This window comes from Mesocricetus auratus, unplaced genomic scaffold, assembly GCF_017639785.1.
Source record: "Mesocricetus auratus isolate SY011 unplaced genomic scaffold, BCM_Maur_2.0 Super-Scaffold_100006, whole genome shotgun sequence".
Taxonomy (NCBI): Eukaryota; Metazoa; Chordata; class Mammalia; order Rodentia; family Cricetidae; genus Mesocricetus; species Mesocricetus auratus.
In genome coordinates this window covers 78,571,077-78,594,343 of record NW_024429190.1, presented here as the reverse complement: position 1 = coordinate 78,594,343, position 23,267 = coordinate 78,571,077, and the positions used below count along the sequence as shown (strand labels likewise).

General features: G+C 40.2%; 1 protein-coding gene across 1 annotated transcript in view; it reads left to right on the top strand.

The window, feature by feature from the left end:
• Positions 1–23,012, top strand: part of LOC101844399 (ATP-binding cassette sub-family G member 3-like) — a 43,406-nt gene extending 20,394 nt beyond the window's left edge. The window contains exons 6-15 of the mRNA XM_005076429.1: positions 1,582–1,594; positions 1,773–1,797; positions 3,222–3,323; positions 4,633–4,883; positions 7,670–7,752; positions 15,608–15,732; positions 16,711–16,862; positions 19,899–19,988; positions 20,973–21,058; positions 22,823–23,012. Coding sequence (XP_005076486.1) covers positions 1,582–1,594; positions 1,773–1,797; positions 3,222–3,323; positions 4,633–4,883; positions 7,670–7,752; positions 15,608–15,732; positions 16,711–16,862; positions 19,899–19,988; positions 20,973–21,058; positions 22,823–23,012 — 1,117 coding nt within the window. The remainder of the gene's footprint in view (positions 1–1,581; positions 1,595–1,772; positions 1,798–3,221; positions 3,324–4,632; positions 4,884–7,669; positions 7,753–15,607; positions 15,733–16,710; positions 16,863–19,898; positions 19,989–20,972; positions 21,059–22,822) is intronic.
• Positions 23,013–23,267: the final 255 nt, after the last annotated feature.

The following is a 23,267-nucleotide window of genomic DNA, read 5'->3' as shown; positions in this document are numbered from 1 at the left end:
TTTGGTTGACGATGCTATGTCCTCTAATGAGTCTTCAACACCTGAGATTCTCTCTTCTATCTCTTGTATTCTATTGGTGATGCTTGCATCTGTGATTCCAGACCGTTTACCGAGCTTTTCTATTTCCAGCATCCCTTCATTCTGTGTTTTCTTTATCGTTTCTATTTCAGCTTTCAATCCTTCAACTGTTTGAGCTGTTTCCTTAATTTTCTTGGTTGTTTTTTCTTGGTGCTCTTTAGATTCTTTGAGAGATTTGTTTATTTCTTGAATTTTTCCCCCATTTCATGGATTTTTTTGTTTGTTTTTTCTTCTATTTCTTTAAGGGATTTCCTCGTTTCTTCTTTGAGGCTCTCCATCATCTTCATGAAATAACTTTTAAGGTCTGTCTCCTCTTCTTCATCTATGTAGTGCTTTTCAGGTCTTGCTGGTGTTGGATCCCTGGATTCTGGTGGGGTCGTGTTGGTGTTTCTATTGCTGAGTGATCTCTTATTCTGTCTTCTTCCCATCTCTTCTTCCAGTGGGTGCTGGTGGGGGCTTTCTGTTTCCACTGGTCTCCTTCCTTACTGCAGCTGAAGCTGAAGCTGGCCTCGCTGGGGTTGGGGTCTTGGAGGGGCTGATCTCTTTCCTGAAGCTGGGCTCGCTGGGTTGGTGTCTTGGAGGGGCTGATCTCTTTCCTGTGTGGGCGGCTCTTCTGAAGCTGGGCTCGCTGGGTTGGAGTCTTGGAGGGGCTGATCTCTTTCCTGTGTGGGCAGCTCTTCTGGAAGCCGGGAGTGGCCCCGAAGATGGAGGGGGATGGGTGATGGGCAGGTGGTCCCAGCCGGGGAACCAATCTCACCTGAAGCTGGGCTCGCTGGGTTGGGGTCTTGGAGGGGCTGATCTCTTTCCTGTGTGGGCGGCTCTTCTGGAAGCCGGGAGCGGGGCCCCGAAGATGGAGGGGGAAGGGTGATGGGCGGGTGGTCCCAGCCAGGGACCCAATCTCACCTGAAGCTGGGCTAGCTGGGTTGGGGTCTTGGAGGGGCCTGTGTGGGCGGTTCTTCTGGAAGCCGGGAGCGGCCCCGATTGCTTCTTAAATCCATTTTATTGGAAAATCTTTTCCTAACTCTTAAATCTGACATAACATCTGTCTTTGAATCTGAGGTGTATTTCTTGTATGCAGCAGAAGGATGGATTCTGTCTTCATATCCATTCTGTTAGCCTGTGTCTTTTTATAGGTGAGTTAAGACCATTGATATTCAGGGATATTAATGACCATTGATTGTTGATTCTTGTTTGTTTTGGATCCGTTTTGGGTAGTGGTATTGTGTATGAGTTTTCCCATTTCTGGCTTCTGGTAAAGTAAGATTATCTATTGTCCATGTTATTGTGACTGTAGTTAGCTTCCTTGGGTTGGAGTTTTCCTTCTAGAACTTTCTGTAGGGCTAGATTTGTGGATATGTAATGTGGAAGTCTGGTTTTGTCATGGAATATCTTGTTTTATTCATCTAGAATGATTGAGAGTTTTTCTGGGTATAGTAGTCTGGGATGGAATCTGTGATTTCTTAGTGTTTATAGAACATCTATCTAGGACCTTCTGGCTTTCAGAGTTTCCATGGGGAAGTCAGATGTAATTCTGATAGGTTGGCCTTTATATGTTACTTGACCTTTTTCCTTTGCTGCTCTTAGTATTCTTTCTTTATTCTGTATGTTTGGTGTTTTGATTATTATGTGGCAAGGAGACTTTTTTTTCTGGTCCAGTCTATTTGTTGTTTGGTAAGCTTCTTTTACTTTCATAGGCACCTCCTTCTTCAGATTGGGAAAGTTTTCTTCTATGATTTTGTTGAATATGTTTTCTGCCCCATTGAGCTGGGCTTCTTTGCCTTCTTCTATCCCTGTTATTCTTAGGTTTGGTCTTTTCACGGTGTCCCATATTTCCTGGATATTTTGTGTTAGGGATTTGTTGGATTGAAGACTTTCTTTTGTTGATGAATCTATTTCCTCTAGTTTATCTTCAGCACCTGAGATTCTGTCTTCCATCTCTTGTATTCCGCTAGTTATGCTTGCATCTGTAGTTCCTGATTGTTTATTCAGCTTCTCTTTTTTCAGCCTCACCTCAGCTTTTTTTTTTATTGCCTCCATTTCAGTTTTCAGGTCTTAAACTGTTTGAATTGTTTCCTTCATCTATTTGATTGGTTTTTTTTCCCTGCTTTCCTTAAGAGATTTGTGGTTTTTTCTTCATTTTTGGGAGGTTTGTTTTTCCTCCATTTCTTTAAGGGATTTTCTCACATTGTCTTTGAGGGCCTCTATCATTATCTTGAGGTTGTTTTTAAGGTCATTATCTTTTGTTTCATCTGCACTGGGATGGTCCAGTCTTGCTGGTGTAGAGTCCCAAGACTCTGGTGGTGTCATGTAGGTTTTTCTGTTGTTTGATATGTTCTTATGCTCTCTCCTTCCCATCTCTTCTTCCAGTGGGTGTAAGGAGAGTCTCTCCCTCTCTTGGTGTGTATGGGTTCAAGGCTCTATTGTCTGTTCTACTCTCTCTCTCTCTCTCTCTCTCTCTCTGTCTCTCTCTGTCTGCCTCTCTCTCTCTCTCTCTCTCTCTGTCTCTCTGTCTCTCTCTCCCCCTGTCTCCTGGAAGGTGGAGGGGCAAGACCAGAATTGTGGCCAATGATGCTGAATGCTTTCTTTTGCCTCCAGGTCCCTCTGAGGGGCTGGGTGGCAGGAGGGATCCTGTGGGCCAGGGGAGTCTAGGAGCGGGAGGTGGCCTGCAAGAGACCCTGAGACTTACTGCTCTACCTGAGGGTGGAAGGGCAAGGTCAGAGTGGTGGGGGATGATGGCAGCTGCTTTCTTCTGCCTTCAGGTCCCTCTGAGGGGCTCGACAGCTCACTATTTGTTTTTAGATTAATCTTTGTCATTTAAAATAATAGAAACCTTTGTGTTTTTTTGGAGTCTTATAAAAATGTAGGTCACATGCAAATGATTCTTTCATAATATGAGTTCACATATGTATGCATAACATATACATAAACATACATATGTATTCATAAATGTGTATAGACATATATTTATTAGACTGGGATCAGACATTTTTAAAATAGTATGAGTGTATATATATTAGGAAAGGATAAATTAGTGGGGGAAGGGACAAGAGGATGAAGAAGTTGCAGATTCTGTCTCCCCTCCCCTTTCCCACTCTCTGAAAGAGGGTCCTCAGGTTTGTGTTCATGACCTGCCTTCTTTGTAGGTTATAACTGTGATTACCACAACAATCCTGCAGACTTTTTCCTGGACATCATTACTGGAGGTTTCTCTGCTATATTAGACACAGAGGAAGATGACCATGAATGTATGTGAGTCTTCTAGAATCACTATTTTTCCTAACTGATTTCATTAAAACACAACTGTGGTTCATTAGAAAAGAGACTTTTAATGTTAATTAAGTGTCCTCCAATTAGAAAATAGCCATTGCTGTCTGTACTTTGTGATTTTATGTAACCTATAAAAGTAAATGTACTCATTGTTTGTCCTATTATTCTTTATATTGTTTTAAATAGCTTGCTTATTATAGCCAGACTGGCCCTGAATGTGTGCCCCTTCTCACTCATATCCCAAGTACAGGTATTAAAGGGTAAATGGGCTAATTTTATATCAATTTGACACAAGCTAAAGTCTTGAGAGGAGGGAACCTCTGTTAAGATAATACTTTCATGACAGTGGTCTGTAGGCATGCCTGTAGGGCATTTTCTAAATTAGTGACAGATGGAGAAGGGCCCAGTCCATTGTGTGTAGGGCTGTCCTTGGGCTGGTCATCCTGGCTTCATCCTAAAGGAAGAATAAGCCACAGAGAGCAAGTCATATAAGCAACACCCTCCATGGCTCTACATCAGCTCCTGCCTCCATGTTCTTGTCCTGTGTGACTTCCTGTCCTGACTTCCATCAGTGATGCAGCACTGTGTGGAAGTGGAAGTGAGATACCCTGCACCACCCCTGCTTTAGTTCACGTGGTCCATGGCAGTAATAGAAACCATAACTAACACACAGGGCTATGTCACCATGCCTGGATTTGTCTATAACATCTTAAAAATAAGATAGATGGCAGTTTATGCATTTGCATAGACATTTGCATATGCATTCACTTGAAGCAGAAAGCAGGAACCAGACTTTAATGTTAAGAAGCATAAATCCAACAGGGAATGAGGACTTTGTTAGGAATCAGGGATGGGAAAAGGCCATTCAGTTAGCTATGTCCATGGGATAATGACAGTAGTTAGGTTAGTTAGGGAAACTTTTCCAATCTATAAATAATTACACAGGAGTAATTTTATTATGCTCAAATATGGTAGGTTTAGGATCTACCTGGTCTGTTGGGATGCTTGCTTAGCATGTACAAAGCCTTGAGTTTGGTTCCTAGCACCACATCACTGGGTGTAAAGGTGCATGCCTGTAATTGCAGTTCTTAAGACAGAAACAGGGGGACCTGAAGAAGTTTAAGTCAACCTAGGCTTCATAACAACTTTGATACAAGTCTAGAGTACATGAGACTGTCTCAGAGAAAACCTGATACATAATTTGTGTTATTCATGAAAAGTGTCTCAGAAAAATCAGTTAAATTATTGTCTAACTTTTTCTTGTCTTTATCCACTTTTATCCTAAAGTCAACAAATATAAAGAGCTTTCTGAAGGACAGCGCCAAGTCACAAAAAACTTAACCAATATGTATGCCCAGTCCTCCTTATATAGCAGAGTAAGAACTGAACTGGATATACTCTTAGAGGAACAGAATTCAGGGAGGAGCTCAGCCTTAGAGGAGATCACGTGTGCCACCCCTTTCTGGCATCAGCTCTGGTGGATTATCTGTTCTTCGTTCAAAAATTTCCTGGGATTTTCATGGGTCATTGTGATTCAGGTAATGTGATGAGTTATTTTAATTGTATTCTGGAAAACTCCAGTGGGAGCAATTTGACTGTGAGTGAGTCTACTTCAGAGTCACACTCATCTTCTACTCCCTTCCATGTGTTTGTCCTCTCCCCTCTACTTGGGGAATATAGAAATTCAATAAAGCAAGCAGAACCCAATTTACTTTTTACTATCAGAAAATGTTTTTAGTGATAGATTTTATTTAGAGGAACTATAGTGACTAATCCAAGTAGGAAATTTAATTCATGGAGACAAACAATATTACAGCACACCAGGGAGTTCTTCACATCTGTCTAGTTTAATTCACCTGTGTGTCTTACAAGTTCAAGTCCAGATCTGAGTAAAGGAGGAAAAGACTTTTTTCCTGATGCAACTTTTCCTGTGGGTGAATGGATGGTAACTGGATAAACAGATGAAATTTTAGTGTGTCAGATGGGAGAATGGACTTGTTAGAAAGTTAAGTTACAAAAGGGGTGAGGATAACTGGAGAAGAGAAGGAGGGATGACCTGTAGTTGAAATTGTGAGGTGAGGAAACAGGACCATTGCACAGCTCCGAGGGAGCCAGTGCATCCACTACCTGAGCCATGAGTCTGCCGTGGGATGCTCTTTCCTTATTGTGTGAATGCAGTAGCTACACAGAGTGCAGTTCACACACAAAAGGTAACTGGATTGAACTTTACTCTCCCCTGTCAGAATGGTGATGAAGTTCTACCATTCTTTAAACTGGCTCTGTAACAAGGATCATCATGTCTGTTATGTTAACTGAATGACACGGAAATGAATTTCTTCAAGCTTACTAGGCCATCACTTACTCATTCGTTTTTATTCATGATGTTGATGATTCTACTGTTAGTGATTGCTCCTGGGGCCTTGGCCACTAGAGGGCAAACACTCTACCCTGGACCTACATCCCTGGTCCTGTACAACAAAGAGTTTGTAGTCAGTTCTGTTATTAGTGCCTTAACATTTTATTCTCAGGCATTTAGTTTCTGTTGAATACTGAAAGGTCTTGTGTTGTTGGCTGTAATGGAAGAGTGTTCTACATATGAGTATTGCCGTTTTTATATTTAAATGTTGCTGCCCTCCCTGAGTGTATATGAATATTCTTTCCATTTGAGTTTATTGTCTGTTGCTCAAATACTTTGGTCTTTAAAATTGTACATTTATATCATAAAATGGGTATTTTTATCTCTGATTTCTTTCACAACCAAAGATTTGATATTATTTGGGAATAGGTGAGTTTTACTCTTAAGAATGAGTTATCCGCTGGGCGGTGGTGGCACACGCCTTTAATCCCAGCACTCGGGAGGTAGAGGCAGGTGGATCTCTGTGAGTTCGAGGCTGGGCTGGACCGACAGCCTCCAAAACAATACAGAGAAACCCTGTCTCATAGAAACAAACAAAAAAAAAGAATGAGTTATCCATTTTGTTCAACAGTAAGCAGTATCACGACAGGAAAAGTGTGTGTGTGTGTGTGTGTGTGTGTGTGTTGGCAAAGCTAGAAATTGTGGAATAATTATTAATTAATTAATTAATTACTGTGTGTTGGTGTATAACTTTGCATCATGTGTACGCCCATGGAGGTCAGAATAAGGTATAAGATCCTCTGGGTGTAGAGTTACAGGAGGTTGTTAGGAGCTATTGGGGTGCTAGGTACTGAATCCCAGGTCCTCTGCAAGAACAGCAAGTGTTCTTAACTGCTGAGCAACATCTCCAAGCCCTGGAATTTTGGTTCTAAATTATCAAGTTAAATGGTAGAATACTTTCCCTTAGATTATAATATTCTAAACATTATCAGAGGAATAATAGAATCTTTCAAATAAGTTACTGCATCATGTAACCTTACACCTCTGGTAAGTGAGGCACCTTTTAAAGATATTTCAACCCCAAACAAAAGCAGTGCAGACTCGGTGTGTCTGTCTGCACAGATTAAGCCAATGGAAGTAGATGAGGGGTTGGATGAGTTGGCAGCTTAGGTGAGACTTAAGCACAGGCTGCTCGCACAACAGTGACAGAGAAGATGGGTAGTGGGAGCATTGAGCTACCCAGAGGACACTGTGTGAATACTTTGGTGACAGCAATACAGCAATAGTGTTCCTTCCTACACAGGCACAGATTTCCAGAGGTGACACAGGTGAGGACCAGATGACCCCTTCTTAGCACACAAAATTCCATTGCTAGGAACTGTATTGTGAGTCATTTTGATATTTGGTTTGCAGTTCAGGAGATCAGCATCTCCTGTATATTGTGCAGAGCTCTGCCCCTGAGCTATCCTCCAGCCATGGGGTGTGCTTGTTTCTAACTATTAGAGTAAAGAGAGCCTGAATTCTTTTCAGTCACTTGCAAGTAGAAAACTGCCCATGTTCACTGGCACCAGAGTTGAGATATCAGTTTAGGTGAACACTTTTTGTCAATTACGATGGTGTGTCCCCAGGTACCTGCATTCTCTTCCTCCCTGTGTCATCAGTATTTCAGTACCTGGGGCCTTCACTGGCCCTTTCTGGTGGAACACTGGGAGAAGTCTTAACTTTTCCAGAGTCTGTCCTGTCAGAGCCTGAGATTGTGGAGCCCTTGATTTTCAGTTTAACATCTAAGCAGTCTCTTAACAGGTGTGTTTTATGTTCTCCCAGGGTCTCTGGCTAAAATACAATGTTTATCTCCCTGGATAAATATGATTAGGAAACCATACGTCTTAAAATAATGGACAAAATGTATAAAATTATTTCTAATCCTAATGGATTTTTTTCCTTTTTTTCCCCTGTATGTTTTGAAAGGTAATTATCACAGTCATAATGGCCATATTTGTGGGAAAAACTTTCCATTTCCTACAAAATGATTGTTATGAAGCCCAGATAAGGTAAGCAAATGATCAAATGTTATTATTTTGTTCAAGCTTATATAAATCCATTAAGAGTTAGAATTTGTGACAAGAACAGAGAAAACACTTTATTATGTGATAGAATGTGTTGTTACCTTGAAGGTTGAGTGGAAGAACTCATTCTTTCACGTATCTGTGAGATAGTATGAGTCTTTACACACCACACATTTCATATTTTACCAGTTTTAGTGTAAGTAACAACTTTATGTTATGTGACCACCACCACACTCTAAATGTAGGGCATTTCTTCATCTTTCTGAATGGAACACCATAGACATGAAAGAAGAATCCCCATTCTACCCACTTCTGATTCCAGGCATCAACCATTCTGCCTTCTGTCATTGAATATGACTATTGTTGGATCCTTGAATTGGAATCACACAGCATCTTTTGTGTGTGTGTGTTGTTTTGATTTTGTTTTTATTTGTTTTGGCTGACTTGTTTCCATTGGCATATTGTCCTCAGGGCCCATCATTGTGTGGCATGTATGGAGATTTCTTGGGCTCTGTAAGGCAGAGTAATGGTTCATTATATGTATTTACTGTGATGATTACCATTCATCTGTGACTGGACATGTGGTTTGTTCTCACATTTGGCTGATACATGCCATCCTGTTGAATGTGAAAGCACATCAGCTTGAGCCCTGGACTTTACTCTTTAAGGTAGAAAGCTAAAGTTGAGAAATTATAGGACACTGTGTTAATTTGAGGAACAGCTGTCCTGTCTCCAACTCCACTGTAATATTTGTATCCTCACCAGAAGAGCACAGAGGCTCACCCTACTTATGGTCTTTCTTGTTTGGAATAAGATGTCTAAGGAAAATAATTTGTGAACCACTGAATGTTTTATGAAGTGTCTGTAGAACCCATTTTCCCATGTTAAACAGGAATGTTTTTTTTTACTCCAAAATTATTTATTTCTTTAGTGTGGGTATGTGTGTCCTACTGCATGCATGAGGAGGTCAGCAGATAATCGCAAGAGCTGATCCCTCCACCTCATGGGCTTCAGAGGTTTGTACTCAAGGTCATCAACCTTGGTGGCTGTCATTTTACCTGCTGAATCAGCTCTTAATTTTCCATGGCCCCTGATTTTCCCTGCTATTGAGTTATAGTCATTTTGTTTCTGAGATGTTAATCCCCCTCTAGACAGATGATCCACAAACATTTCTTCCCTTCTGTGTGTTGCCTTTTTATTCTGTTTATAATGCCTTGGTACATGAATGTTTTTAGTTTACGTATTTATTCTTCTTTTGTTACTCAGGTGTCAGTGTTCTTGAATTTATTTGGATTGTTTGAATGTGTGTGAGTGTGGGGTAATAGGATAGGACTCAGTTTTTCCTGACTTGTCTTATAGATGTCACTTTTGGGTCCTTGTCTAGTTTGAGCTACAATGTAACATTAAAGATATGCTTTCATGTTAAAACTTTTTAATGACTATAGTATGTTTCAAACATAGTTTCTCTTCAGGATCACAATTTTCAATGTAATTCATGTGTGGTACATCAGTGTTTGCTCAACTGTGCTCCCTGCTTGACACCCACAGTCTCAGGGTACCACACAATGGGCAGAGAGCTTGACCATGCAAGTTCTTTGAAGAAAACTAAAGTGTGTGTGTGTGTGTGTGTGTGTGTGTGTGTGTGTAGTTTTGTGTGTTATATGTACAGGTTTGTGTGGGGTGCATTCATGTTCATGTGTACACATGTGCATGTTGGTGGGCGTACATGTTTCTGCCATGTATCTGCATGTGTAGGTCAGAGGTTGATGCCAGGTTTTCCTTGATGACTCTCCATTTTTGCAAGGCATGTCCCTCTCTGAATATGAAGCTCATTGACCTGGCTAGGCTGGCTGGCCAGTGAGCTCCAAGACTCCAAGTCTGTACTCTCGATCACTGGAGTTACAGTACTGTGCCTGGGTACATTTACATGGGCTCTAGACATCTGAACTGAGGTCCTCATGGCTGCATGGCAGACACTTTGCTGAATGGGCCAGCTCCAAATCACCACAAATTTGTTTTGATGTGTTGAAAACAACAGTTAATTTTGGAGAAAAGAAAACCATAAAAATAACTTCTGTGAGTGTCCGTCTGTGTGGATCAGAGGTCAGTCTGCAGTGAGACAGTTGTTGCAGCTGTTTCCAGTCTGTTGTCCTTTCATCTTCCCTGAAGACGAAGATCTGAAAGCTTTTCAAATCTAGTACTTGGTTTGTGCCCTGTGCAGACTCCACATTCTAACTTGGCATAGCATAGACAAGAATGTAGATGGTGTAGGCACTGTCACAGGAAGCATTCAGACATAAACTCTGAAAACTGATGATGAAATGTTCTTGGAAAATGCAGACATAAAGAAGACCTTTATTGACTGTTTCTTCATATTCTTTTTGGAAATTGTATCATGCTCTTAATTTGTATATTTCCCTTCCTCTGCAACCGGTATTTTTAAGAAGTTGGTCTGTGGGACAATGGCATTTGTGTGTAGTTTATTTCAGTTGTCCTGATTTGTGTTTGATTCTTTTGATTAGTTTGATGGTTAGTTTTTTGCTAACATGGCACCAGCAAGAGTCATATGGGGGGAGGAAACTTGATTTAAAAAATGAACCTGTTAGATGAGTCTGTGGAACATTTTCTTGTTTAATGAAGGATATGGGAGGGGTCAACCCACTGGAAGCAGTGCTATCCCTAGGCAGGTTGTTCTGAGCTGTATAAGAAGCAGACTAAGAAAATCATGAGGGGTAACCCAGTATGGAGCACTGTTCTATGACCTCAGATTCACTTCCTGCCTCCAAGTCCTGCCTGACTTTCCTCTTGGTGAGATTGTGACCTGAAATATGTAAGCTGTATAAGTTCCACTTTCCTCAGATTATTTTTGGTCAGGATGTTCATCACAGCAAAAGAAACCTATGTAGGACAGTTGGAAACACTTCCTCAACATCTTCTGAAGAATAAAGCTATAAATTATTTTCACAGTAAATAGCAATACCTTTATCATCAATAATGTTCTGGACACCAGAGATGCTTCTCATATTTGGATCCAGCATTGCCTTTGTGCCTTGTCCAACTGTATAACTAGGAACTGGGTTTGAATTTTGTGGCATATGAGCTCCATTGGCTCAGTAGCACTATAGGGTTGAGGTGGTAAATAAACATTAAGGAGAAGGCATTAAAAGAAATAATTGGATACAGACATTTATCCAGTACATATTTACATACTCATTGAAAATCATTTACCCACAATGCATGTGAAGTCTGATGTACATTGGAGAGATATGCACAGTGACCAAGTTAAGGAATTTAAGTGTCTACCAACAGATGACTGATACAGAAATGTGACTTGGAATGCTGCTTATCATTAAAATGGAATTTGTAACAATAAGAATAGAATTGAAGATTTGAATAACATCTTATAAAATAAAATAACCCAAACCCAGAAAGACACACACATTTCACTTTTGTGGTCTATAAGCAATTGACCTCCAGGTAGCATAGTGTACACTAGTGATTGCTAGGGCAGAGGGGAGCGGGGAGACACATATGGACTAAGAGTTTAAAATCTGTTAAACATGAGAAGTAAGATTTTATTCCTTTGAGATACATTGTACAGCACATTCAATCCAGCAAATATTAATACATATTTCAAAGTTTCTAATGTGTTACCATAAAAATGTTGTATGTTTCTAGTGATGGAAATCACCTAATTTAGTTTGATATAATTATTTTACAACATTGTTCATGAATCATATTACTTTTATACATTAAATGTGTAGCTATAGGTTGCCAATCTACAATTTTAACATCTAAAAATTCAAGTCAAAAAGTAGATGTGGTATATATGGTTAAGTATAATCAGGGCCACAAGGTTCCTGGTTTTGTTGATAAAAACATGAAAGGTAAGCACAATGGAACTTGAGGACAATAATGGAGACAGAGACATGGAGAATTCCCTGGTCACCATGGGATGGGTGTGTGTGCGGGAATGGAAAAGTGGAGAGAGAGAAAGCTGTGCATTTAGTAAAGTTAAACAGATGATCCTTGAAAGCAAAACTGGCTCATTGGGAGAAGAGGAGAAGCCCAGGTTGTCTGCTCTATGGTTGGTTGTTGGGTACCCATGTTCTCTTGTCTATGGTTGGCCCAGTCCTCTGCTTTGTTGTTGATCATGGGGTGCCCAGGTGTCCTGCTCTATTATTCATCATGGGGGACCCTGGTCCTCTGTTCTACCGTTGGTCATAGGGTGCCCAAGTCCTCTGCTCCGTTGTTGGTTATGCGGTGCCCAGGTCCTCTGCTGTACGTTTGGTCATGGGCTATCCAGGTCCTGTATTCTTTTGTTGGTTATGGGGTACCCAGATCCTCTGCTCTATGTTTGGACCTTGGAAGCAAGGCCACACTTGTGACCTGACAGTTCCAGAACTTGTCATGTAGCCCAGGCAGTTCTCTTGCCTCTGTCTTCCAAGTTCCAGGAGTCCTACAGTTCAGACTTTCTAATCTTCTCAGAGTCTCACCAATTCCTAGGTTATCACTTCCTTTTACATCCTTTCTATTTAATCTGACCTTTGGTAGAGTGTAAAATGGAATTTTTCCTTGATAAAGGAGGAAGCTACTTTCTAATAAGGTCCCCCCTCTTCTGATCTGATGTCTAACCACCACTGTGTACCTAAATAAAGTCACTGACCCCTGACTGTCAGTTGAAAAGATGCTATGTAGCAAGCTGTTAGGTCCCAGTTATGCTGTCTCTGTCTTTGTAAGCACTTGAGTGGGGATTCCTCCACTGTTTCATATTTCCATTCTTACCCTTCTATAAAATCAGAGTGGCCAACAGAATTTGAAAACCGCTAGGAGTTTTATTTGTCTTTATGTTCCTCTCTTTATACATTGGGAAAGATGCTTACCAACTTTGTTAGTTAAACTGAAGTGGTGGGTTGAGATGCCATGACTAAATATCACAGGTCAGTGGTTTTAAAAGCAAATGTGTCTCCACACTGCAGTTTAAGAGTCTGTGGTGAGTATTCTCTCCAAGGTCGTCTTGTCTATCCATCTTCTCTCAGCATATCCTGGCAGACACTACATTTTTGTTCTTCCCATGATAAGGACAGAGATGATATCATGGGTCTCCACTCTCAGGATTTCATCTAAAACCAATTCACTTATAAATTGCATACTCTAGGATCATTATATTAAAGGCTGTTATCAAAGTGTTAGATATTAAGTGACATACTTCAATTAATAGACATCTCTGTTGAGACAAAGAGGAAAATAACCATGGGTCTCATACCATCTGTCATTTAACAAGGACAGTTCCACATTTTCCTTCTTTATTTTTTAAATACTTATTTTATTTTATGTGTCTTAGTGTTTGCCTACATGTATGTCTGTGTACCATGTATGTGCCCTGAGATGTGTGGCTATCAGGAAGAGGCACTGGATCCTGTATTAGTTAGGGTTATTATTTGTCTGATGTAACACATGACCAAAAGCCAAGTTGTGGAGGAAAGGGTTTATTCAGCTTACATTTCCACATTGTAGTACATCACTCAAAGAAGTCAGGACAGGAACTCAAACTAGGTAGGAGCTGCTTACTGGCTTGCCTCCCATGGCTTGCTCAGCCTGCTTTCTTAGAACGCAGGACTAAAAGGTCAGGGATGTGCTGTGTTGAATGCATTTTGTAAGCTCTGAAAATGTATTTCTCTCATTGGTTGATAAATAAAAATGCTTTGGCCTATATCAAGGCAGGATAAAGCCAGAAAGGAAATCCAAGCAGAATTTGCTGCCTGAGACACAACATGCCAGCAGATTGGTAATGATATGGCTATGTGGTAATACTTACATTAATATAAATGGGTTAATTTAAATGTAAGAAATAACTAATAATAATCCTCAGCAATTGGCCAAACATTTATTAACTCTCTGAGTGTTTATTCATGAAATGGCAGGAGGGAGAGAGCTGTCACATTACAGGGATGCACCACCCACAGTGGACTGGCCACTTCCTCATCCATCAGTAACTAAGAAAATGCCTTACAACTGGAACTTATAGAGACACTTTCTCAACTGAGGTTCCCTCCTAGATAACTCTAGCTTGTGTCAAGTCAGCATAGAACTAGACAGCACAGCTTCCCTTGAACTGGAGTGATAGATGACTGTGACCCACCATGTGGGTGCTGAAAGCAAAACCTGGGTCCTTTTCAAGAGCAACCAGCATTCTTGACTGCTGAGACATTTCTCTAGTACTGATTATTTTAAAGAATAGTTCTATGTAATGTTATTCAATCTACAAAAGAAGATGTGTTACAAAGAAACTGTCCTAATGTTAAATTTACTGTTGCTTTTACCTCTATTCTCTCCTGGCAGAGCCACCCTGCCATATGTGATAACAGTCTTGCAGTGTATCATAATCATATATCCTCAGAATCTCCTTGTGATTAAAACGGATCGCTTTCTGTGAGTAGCTCCTGTCCCAGGCACAGGCATCAGGGGCTGGTGATCAAGTTGATTATGTTCATAGTTAGAACTAGCATGTTATCTCATTATCAGTCACTTCCCCTTTTCTTACTTACTTAGTTGAAGATAAACACATTGTGAAATTTTGTGTTTATCATGTGATATCATGATTTTGGAAGTATGTAGTAAGATTGCTGATATTAATGAAATCTGGATGAGAAATCAGGAGCAGAGGTGTGTGGTGCTCAGAGAAAGTTTCAAATTTGGGGTGTGGTAACCAGATATCAGTGCTGCAGACAACACAGCAGGAGAAGACTGAAAATCACAGGAAATTCGTGACCCCCACAAAGAAGATGTGAAGGGTTTCATGGAACTTCCGTGTAGTGGGTTTAGCAGCACATTGGAGCTGGAGAGGTACAGCTGTGTAATAATGAGAGTGAGCACAGCCTGGGGTGGAGAGGTAGGAAGTGCCAGACGGCAGCTGTGTAGAAAGAGCTGTTTATCTCCTGTGTTTTTCATACATGGAAGAATCTTTGCCCAGTGGCCTGTGCTTAGGATTCACTGCTCTCAAAGGTAGCCAAGATTTGCCCAAATACATGCCAAGAAGAGGAGACATCAGAGAGGAGCTGAGGGCCTCGCTCAGTGTGTAGAGTGGTTGCTTTGTGTGCATGAAACCCTGTGTTTGATTCACAGTACCACAAAACCATGAGCATGGTCATATAGGGGTGGGGTAGAGGCCAGAGAATGGGCACTCTTGGGTACATTTGGAATTTAATTCCAGCCTACACTACTGATCCTATAACAAAAAAATCAAAGTCACAGTGAACTCACTAGGATGGGAAGAACTTGGGATTCAGAAGGGCCAGGTAGGGTAAGAATTAGGTTTGGTATCTGGTAAAGATTAGTGGTTATAAAAGAGACTGGTGAAGGAATACATCTGTCCTAAAGTGAGAGTAGCCTAAGAGAAGGATGTAGTGTCCTGAAGCTGTACTATGACCACAGAGTGAGAGTGTCGCCTTCTTCATGAAAACTGGAAAGACACAAGTCTCCATGACCACAGTGTGAGGTGAGGTATGAATGAGCTTCTCCTCCGGGAGCCAGCGCCAGAGGGGCAGAGTCTGAGGAGAGTGGGCTCATCAGACTGTTCCCTGGAGGGGCTCTTGTGTGGCCAGAGTGGACAAAAGAGGGGAGAGTTTTCTGATTGGGATAATCATAGTGAGAATGTCATAGGGATGATGGCCTAAAGATGCTGGTCCATAACATGGGGACCTGTATGGGAGTCAGAGTGGAGCATAGGGGACACTGTCCTGTTAGGTTCCCGGTGGTAGCAGAAGTAAGTGTAGCCAGCATCCCACCTGTGCCTTCTAGAGTAATCTAAGGATATATAACATGATCTTTATCTCTGTAGACATGAGCATGCCAGTGGATACTACAGAATGTCATCATATTTCTTTGCGAAATTGTTAGCTGAACTGGTATCCAGGAGGTTATTGACAAGAATTATATTCACTGTTACAGTACTCAGCATAGCAGGTAATTGACTCTTGGGTGAGCATGGTTTGGTTTGTACAACTGTGGCAAGCCTAAAGTAGAGAAGCATAAGTAGAAAAACATGTCTCTAACATGCTATCTAACACAAGTGTTCAGCAAGAGGAAAGTCTCTGAGACTTGTTCACAAAATACTACAAATGCTGTTTGTGAAACTGTGATTTAACTAAGAGATTCTGTGTAGTATAATGACTGAATAAATAACATATATTTGAGACAGTGCCAATGGAACAAATTAATTATTACATATCCATCCATATACATTTTATGTGCTTATGGCCTTGATCCTAATGGTTTCCTCAGTCTGCTTTCATATAGAACCTAGAACCACCTGCCCAGGGATAGCATCAACCACAGTTGTCTAAGACTGCCCACATGAATCATTCATTGAGAAAATGATGGCAGAGCCTTGCTTAAGGGCCAAAGTAATGGAGGCATTTTTCTTAATGATGTTGGCTCTTTCCATAAGATCCTAGCTTGTGTTATATTGACAAAAAACTACCAGTAAGTCCTGATTCCAATTTCATTACTAATTGAATTATATAAACACAAGAAATGTGGACATGAACATGTTCTACTTCTGCTTCTCCTATAAGAAAATGCAGTAAAATTTTATCCAGTTGTGTTGCCTGTAGCTCCCCATGCCAGGATCCCATAAATTGCTCATAATTATTTGTAGAGGAGAACAGGTAATATAGGAAAAGGTATTTTGGGGCAAGCATAAAAATAAAGCCATATGATGGGGCTAGAGAAAGGCTCATTGGCTACGAGCACACGCTGCTCCTCCAAAGTCTCCAAATTTGGTTCCCAGAAACCACATGATCAGGTAGCAGATGCGGACTCAGAGAAGTTGGGTGGCTTTGAAGCTGTTACTGATCCTGTTGGTTATTAAAGTATTACCTGAAATATGTACAATTCCCTTGACTTAGGTAGAGGAACTGACCCCACGTTTATCTTTCTAAGGAAACATAACAGATGTGAAGGTATTCTTCCGTATGTTATTTACCATCATGATGTTGGCTTATTCTGCCAGTTACCTGAGATATATAGGAGCAGGGGAGAATGCAACAGCTGTACCAAGAATACTTTTGGCGTTCTACTTTGTGTCCATTCTGGTGAGTGTGATTTGTGTTTTTCTGAGAGGAAAACTTTCCTTGTGTTCCTTCTTGAACATGTACATGCTTGACACATTAGGACTTGGGACATGAAGCCTTATACTAAAGCTTATTATGGTCTGTAGGAGAGAAGGAGCAGTCTTTCCTCCCAGGCTTTGTGGCTACTGCTCTGATGTCAGTTTGATGAGTAAGAAAACAAAGAATGACCCAAGAAACCATGAAAGAAAGAAAGAAAGAAAAAGAAAGAAAGAAAGAAAGAAAGAAAGAAAGAAAGAAAGAAAGAAAGAAAGAAAGAAAGAAAGAAAGCTTTATTGGGTGTACAAGTACATGTGTCCCAAGTTGTCCCTTTTGGATCATCCAAGAAACCTTTAAAATTGACTTTTAAAGGGAACCTGAAAATAGCCCATTCCCTAAAGGACATACATAGTGTTGGTAGAGTTCATTTTGTTTTTACTTTTGATAAGTGTGCACATAAAACTAATGTAGAAATTGAATAATTGGGTAAACTCTGTTAACTGTACAGCAGGTACCCAAGGAGTGATTGCTACTCCTGTGTGACAGGACATCCCCAGGTTCAAGTAATCTTTTCCATTAAGTAGGACCCTGTCCTACCAGGGCAAATGGCATGTTATTGATTTCTGTATGAGAGGAAGACACATAAGGTGGTAAAGTGTGCCAGAGTCTGTTGCTCTTGTTCCCAGATATGCAGACAGGCCTACTGAAAGCCTCTTATTGATAGAGGAGATGAATTATTCCTCACACAACAGGGGGATCTGTTCTTTCACAAATGATGGTGATATCCCCAATGGTTGATGGTACCTCTAGCTGTTTTGTGTGTCAGAATTATTCTGTTAATCAGGGTCTTTTGTATTTCCATGCAAAATTTAGTATTTTTTCAATTTATGTGAATTATATTATAATTTTGATGGTCACTGCATTGAATTTGTCAATTGATTTTGATAGGATTGATATTTTCTATTTATCGTACAATCTATAAGCATGAGAGGTCTGTCTATCATCTAGTATCTTCAGATTTCTTTTTAGCATCCTGAAGTTTTTATTATTCAAGTTTTTCATTTAGCTAGATTCATTTCAAGGTCCCCCATCCTCCCTCTTTGAGATTTTTGTGAATGACATTGTTTCTGTCATTTCTTGTACACTGTGTTTGTAATTTGTACTTGGAAAAGCTCCCGACTTCTCTATGTTTGTCATGGTATTTTATCACAGCCACAGGAAAGGAACTAGGACAACAGGTTATTGAATAAAGTTTCTATGTGGGACCTTAAAACTAGTTTTGATGCCAAATGTTTTATTTTCTGTATAAACATTTGGTCAGGTGCAATCTGAATGCCTGCACGTAGAGTCACTGTTTTGCATATTCAGGTGTGCTTAAGAGTAGATAGGACGCTGGGCGGTGGTGGCACACGCCTTTAATCCCAGCACTTGGGAGGCAGAGGCAGGCGGATCTCTGTGAGTTCGAGGCCGGGCTGGACCGATAGCCTCCGAAACAATACAGAGAAACCCTGTCTCGTAAAAACCAAAAAAAAAAAAAAAAAAAAAAAAAAAAAGAGTAGATAGGACAAATTCCTTGTGAACTTCAGAGGTGCCCCTTCTCCATCCCCATCCGTGCTTTCTGGCATCTCCATGTGATTCTGTGGTTTGGCAGCTTTTTAAATGGGGATTTGTCACTTTCTGTGCTGCTCTTCACCGCACTGTGTGGTTTATCAGTTCTAGTCTTGAAGTTGTCTGAAGATGGTATTTTAATTGAATCCAAAATTACTATTAATATCATGAAGAGAGAGACAAAACTTATAAGCAACAAGACTTATTGATTCTTGGAAGTAAAAGTGGATATGTGACGTTCAGTGTTTGTACTACTTAGGGTTTCTATGGCTGTGAAGAAACACCATGACCAAAAATCAAGCTGGAGAGAAAAGGGTTCATCCGGCTTACATTTTCATATCACTGCTCGTCACTGAAGGGAGTCAGAATAGGAACACAAACAGGCAGGATCCTTGAGCCAGGAGCTGATGCAGAGACCATTGAGGGTGACACTTACTGGCATTTTTTAGTGACTCACTCAGTCTGCTGTCTTCTAGAACCTAGGATGACCAGACCAGGCATGGTAACACACACAACTGGTCTTAGCCTTGTCACCTCAATTGCTAATTAAAAAAATACCCCACTGGTTTGCCTACACATGATCTTATAGAGGCACTTTCCTTTTCTTCATTTTATTTTACTTAATTAACTTTTTTATTCATTTTACATATGAACCACAGTTTCCTCTCTGTCTTCTCTGCCTGCTCCCTCCTGCTAACTCCCATCTAACACTTCCTTCATCCACTCCTCCTCATTCTCCATTCAGAAATGAGCAGGCCTCCCATGGGTGTGAACAAAGCAAGGCACATGAATAAGGCAAGACCGAGGCCTACCTATAGACATTTTCCTAATTGAGGTTCCCTACTCTACAGTGAATTTAGCTAATGTTAATTTGATGTAAAACAAGCCAAAACAGTTTTATTCTATCATATGTTCCTAGATGGCAGCAGTTTTACTAGGATCGTCACTACAGTTGGCCTGTAATCTTGTCAAAGATTCCACCAATCACATCTTGAAAATACATGAAACAAATGATTATTCTGCTCTGAATATCATCATCCCCTGTATTATACAGTATAAACAAACCATTTAGCTACATAAATTAGATCTTATAAGGAATCTAAGGGGAATTTTTAAATATGTAAGATGGGTATATTTAAAGTTTAAAGAATTTTTATAGGTTGCATGCCACTTTAAATATAATGTAATTTCTGTAGATTTGGCTTCTGCAAAGGGGTTGCAGGATCTACTTAAAAAATACCCTTGGCTTTGCAGAGTGAAAAATTCTGTTTCTGTTTAGACAACTGAAAGAATGATTTAAAGAGCTGGTCTGAGAAGAAATGGTCAGAAGGAAGAAGGGGTCTTGAAAGGAAGTTCTTGTCTAGAATTCTTAGGCACTGGACTGGTTTTAATTCGTGGTTTTGCTCTTCACAGCTTTCCTTATTTCTGGAAATATATTCAGTAACCTTACAACCTGGGCTTTCACTCTTGAAATACATTAGCATTCTTCATTATGGATACACAGTAAGTTGTCCTGTCTGTCACTGTACTTGGCTTCTCCAACTGTAGCAACTGACATGATTCCCAACCATATCCTTTCCCTAGCTGTAATCTCTAACTCACTGTTGCCCAGGATTCTCCTTACAGGAGCTAAAGATAAGAACTTTCCTGATTGTTTCACCAAGGGCCAGTGAGTCATCTAGGGTTTTCCCCAGGCATATGTTATTTGAAGGAGATAAATGGTAAGAAAAATCCCAGGGTAAAGAGGAAATATAATTGATATTATAAGAAGCATACAGTTGTGATTATGCCCAATAAAGAAATAATGAAAGGATGAGGGACTGTAATATATAGTTTACATCAAAAAACTAAAGTGATACCCACAGCTATACTGGCTTTGCCAAGCTTTCTCTGCAGTGAAGTGTGTCTTAACAGACTTTACTACTCCAATAGTCACAACTGCTTTTAATGAAAACAAGCAAGAAATATTGTTACTATGAACTAGTATAATTGTTTCAATTACAGTGTTTACATGGTTATGGACTGGGCAGAGAAGGAGGTGCTTGAGGTAATCTAGTTAGAGTTCACCTCTTAGTAGTTGGGAAGATCCTTCATTTCAATCCTAAGCCTCTTAAGTGGTGAATGGGTACTGCTTTGCTTGGCAGACTGAACTTTGTGGGAGTTTCGTTTAAAATATTGTTGAGCCTGGCAGTGGTAACTCATGCTTTTAATCTCAGCATTTGGGAGGCACGTGGATCATTGTGAGTTGAAGGCCATTATGATCTACAGAGAGAGTTTCAGGACAGGCTCCAAAACTACGGAGAAACCCAATCTCAAAATACAACACAACACACACACACACACACACACACACACACACACACACACACACACATTTGACATTACAGTAAAGATTAAATTTGATTGATTTTATAGCTGTGTTTATTCTTTGGAAAGTTATGAAAATATCAAACTTTTTGTCTTTTCCTCTTTTTGTTTGTGTTACAGGCTCTGCTGCACAATGAATTCTTGGGACAAAACTTCTGTCCAGAAGACAAAAGAGCAGAAATCAGTAGTTGTCAGAACTATGTAATGTAAGCTTGAGTATCACACTGAGGACATAGCATGTGCCTAGACTTAGAGGGGAAACCCATCCATTCATTATTAACACTCTGTCCTCTGCCCATTCTCCACAGTGAGTCATTGTAAGCAATGCACTTGTGGCTGTGTTTCCATCCTACTGTTCCATGGTATAGACAATATGCAGAAAATGTTCTTTGGGCCTTTAAAAATGGTTTTGGTGTCTTGATTGTGGGTTTGAGTTCCTCCTTTCAGAACATTTGTGTCTCACATATGCTGCTCTGATAGATCACAGGGCATAGTTTGTACATGTGTAGATTATGGTTCATGTGAGCAGAGCCCAAGAATGTCAGGACAGCAAGAGCAGCAAGGGCTGAGCTGTGCCTGCCAGATTCCAGGGTCTTCCCTCTGCCTCATACCCTGGAAAGCTTCAAGAAAGCAAAGACCCGTGTGTGTGTGTGTGTGTGTGTGTGTGTTTGTACAATATTCTACCACAGGATGTGTCCTGTAATGAAAGAAACACATATTTCAGTAGTTTGAGAAGGAAATCTTAGTTTTGTTTAATGCCATTAAAATAGAAACACAGGTTTATAAAATTAAAGTGTATTGTTTTAATGTAACAATACAACCCTTTCTATTATTGCTCTCATTGATTTGACTTTGATATATCAGAGATATATGAGAGAAGAGCATGTTGGTATGTTAAATCTCTCATGGATGTTCAAAATAATAATGAATAATAGTAACCCAAATCAATGTTTGAATTATTGATAAGAAAACAAGTAGAGGGGAATATCTTATTTCCCAGTCTCTGCTGGTGTGTTCTCGCATCCTTCTAATACAAATTCCTTCTCAGTGTCTTGTCAGAAGGATGGGGATGGGGGAAATGAAACCAGAGGAGGATGGACCACAGACCTCATTCTGACAGGAGGAAGAAATCTGCCCTTTCAGCAGATTTGGGGATTCTTAAATCCTAAGAGATACAAAGGATGGAGACATAAGAATGGATACATACAGACATAGAGACACAGGGATGAAGATAAACAGGAGATAATTGTAGTGTATCCAGAATTTTTAGCAGCAGCTGCTTTTCTATCTTGTGTTTCACCATCCTGATGTACTCCAACCACTATGCAGGCTCGGTCTGTAGCCATTGGCTGCTGTGGATGTTCCATAGCTGAGCGTACATGGTTGTCACTGCTGTCTTAGTACAGGAGCTGACAGTAATTGACTGACTCCTGTCAGAAACCCTTAGTCTCCCCCTGGTCCTCAGTCTAGATTTTGATGCTGTGGTGTTTTTGCTTTATTGTCTACTGAGTCAGCTGAACTGAACAATGCTTTGATATCTTAGAGTGTCTGTGTATGTCATTAGGAAGCTGAGGTTTTTCCTCCAGGATAACAGTGCTTCATTCATGCCTTTTCCCATTGAAGAGAGAGCAGCATTGTAGATTGAGAAATAAATGATACAGTGAAGACAGTGAGACTACAAAGTTGCATCATAGTACAACTCTATAAATTTGCCCAAGTTTCCTGAGTGTACTTCCAAGGCTTGTAAATAGATGTGATAGCTACACCTCTTTGTATAGTTCTTAAAACTAACAAAGGGACGTATTCATGTAGTTTGGATTTCATAATATATAACAAAATAGTAAGATCATCATTACTTACCTCAAATATAAAGAAGAAAATTTTAATGATGTGTTGAAACTCTGAGTTTTTGGAATGAAGTCAATGTGCTGAATGAGCTTTGACATTATTTTTGTTTGTGTTTATTACAGATGTACTGGTGAAGAATTCTTGATGATCCAGGGCATTGATCTCTCACCATGGGGCTTTTGGCAGAATCATGTGGCCTTATCTTGTATAATGATTATCCTCTTATCAATTACTTATATGCAGTTATTACCACAGAAGAAAGTAGGCATTCTTAAGTCTGGCTGGAGGAAGTTTCAACAGTTGTTTAAATAGATGTGATTCTGACCTATTCTAAATACTAATACTCAGGAACAAGTACTAAAGCCAGCATTACCCAAAAAAATCACACTGTAATGAACGGTGATGAGTTCAGTGACTCATGGATGCTAAAGTGACACTTGAATGCTTCCCCCTAAACATGACATATATTCCACACCCTCTCTAAAACTTGGTGCAGTGTGGAAATGGGGTGTAGGGGTACAGGAGCCAGAAGATGGGAAGAAAGGCTGGAAACCATTGCAACCATGG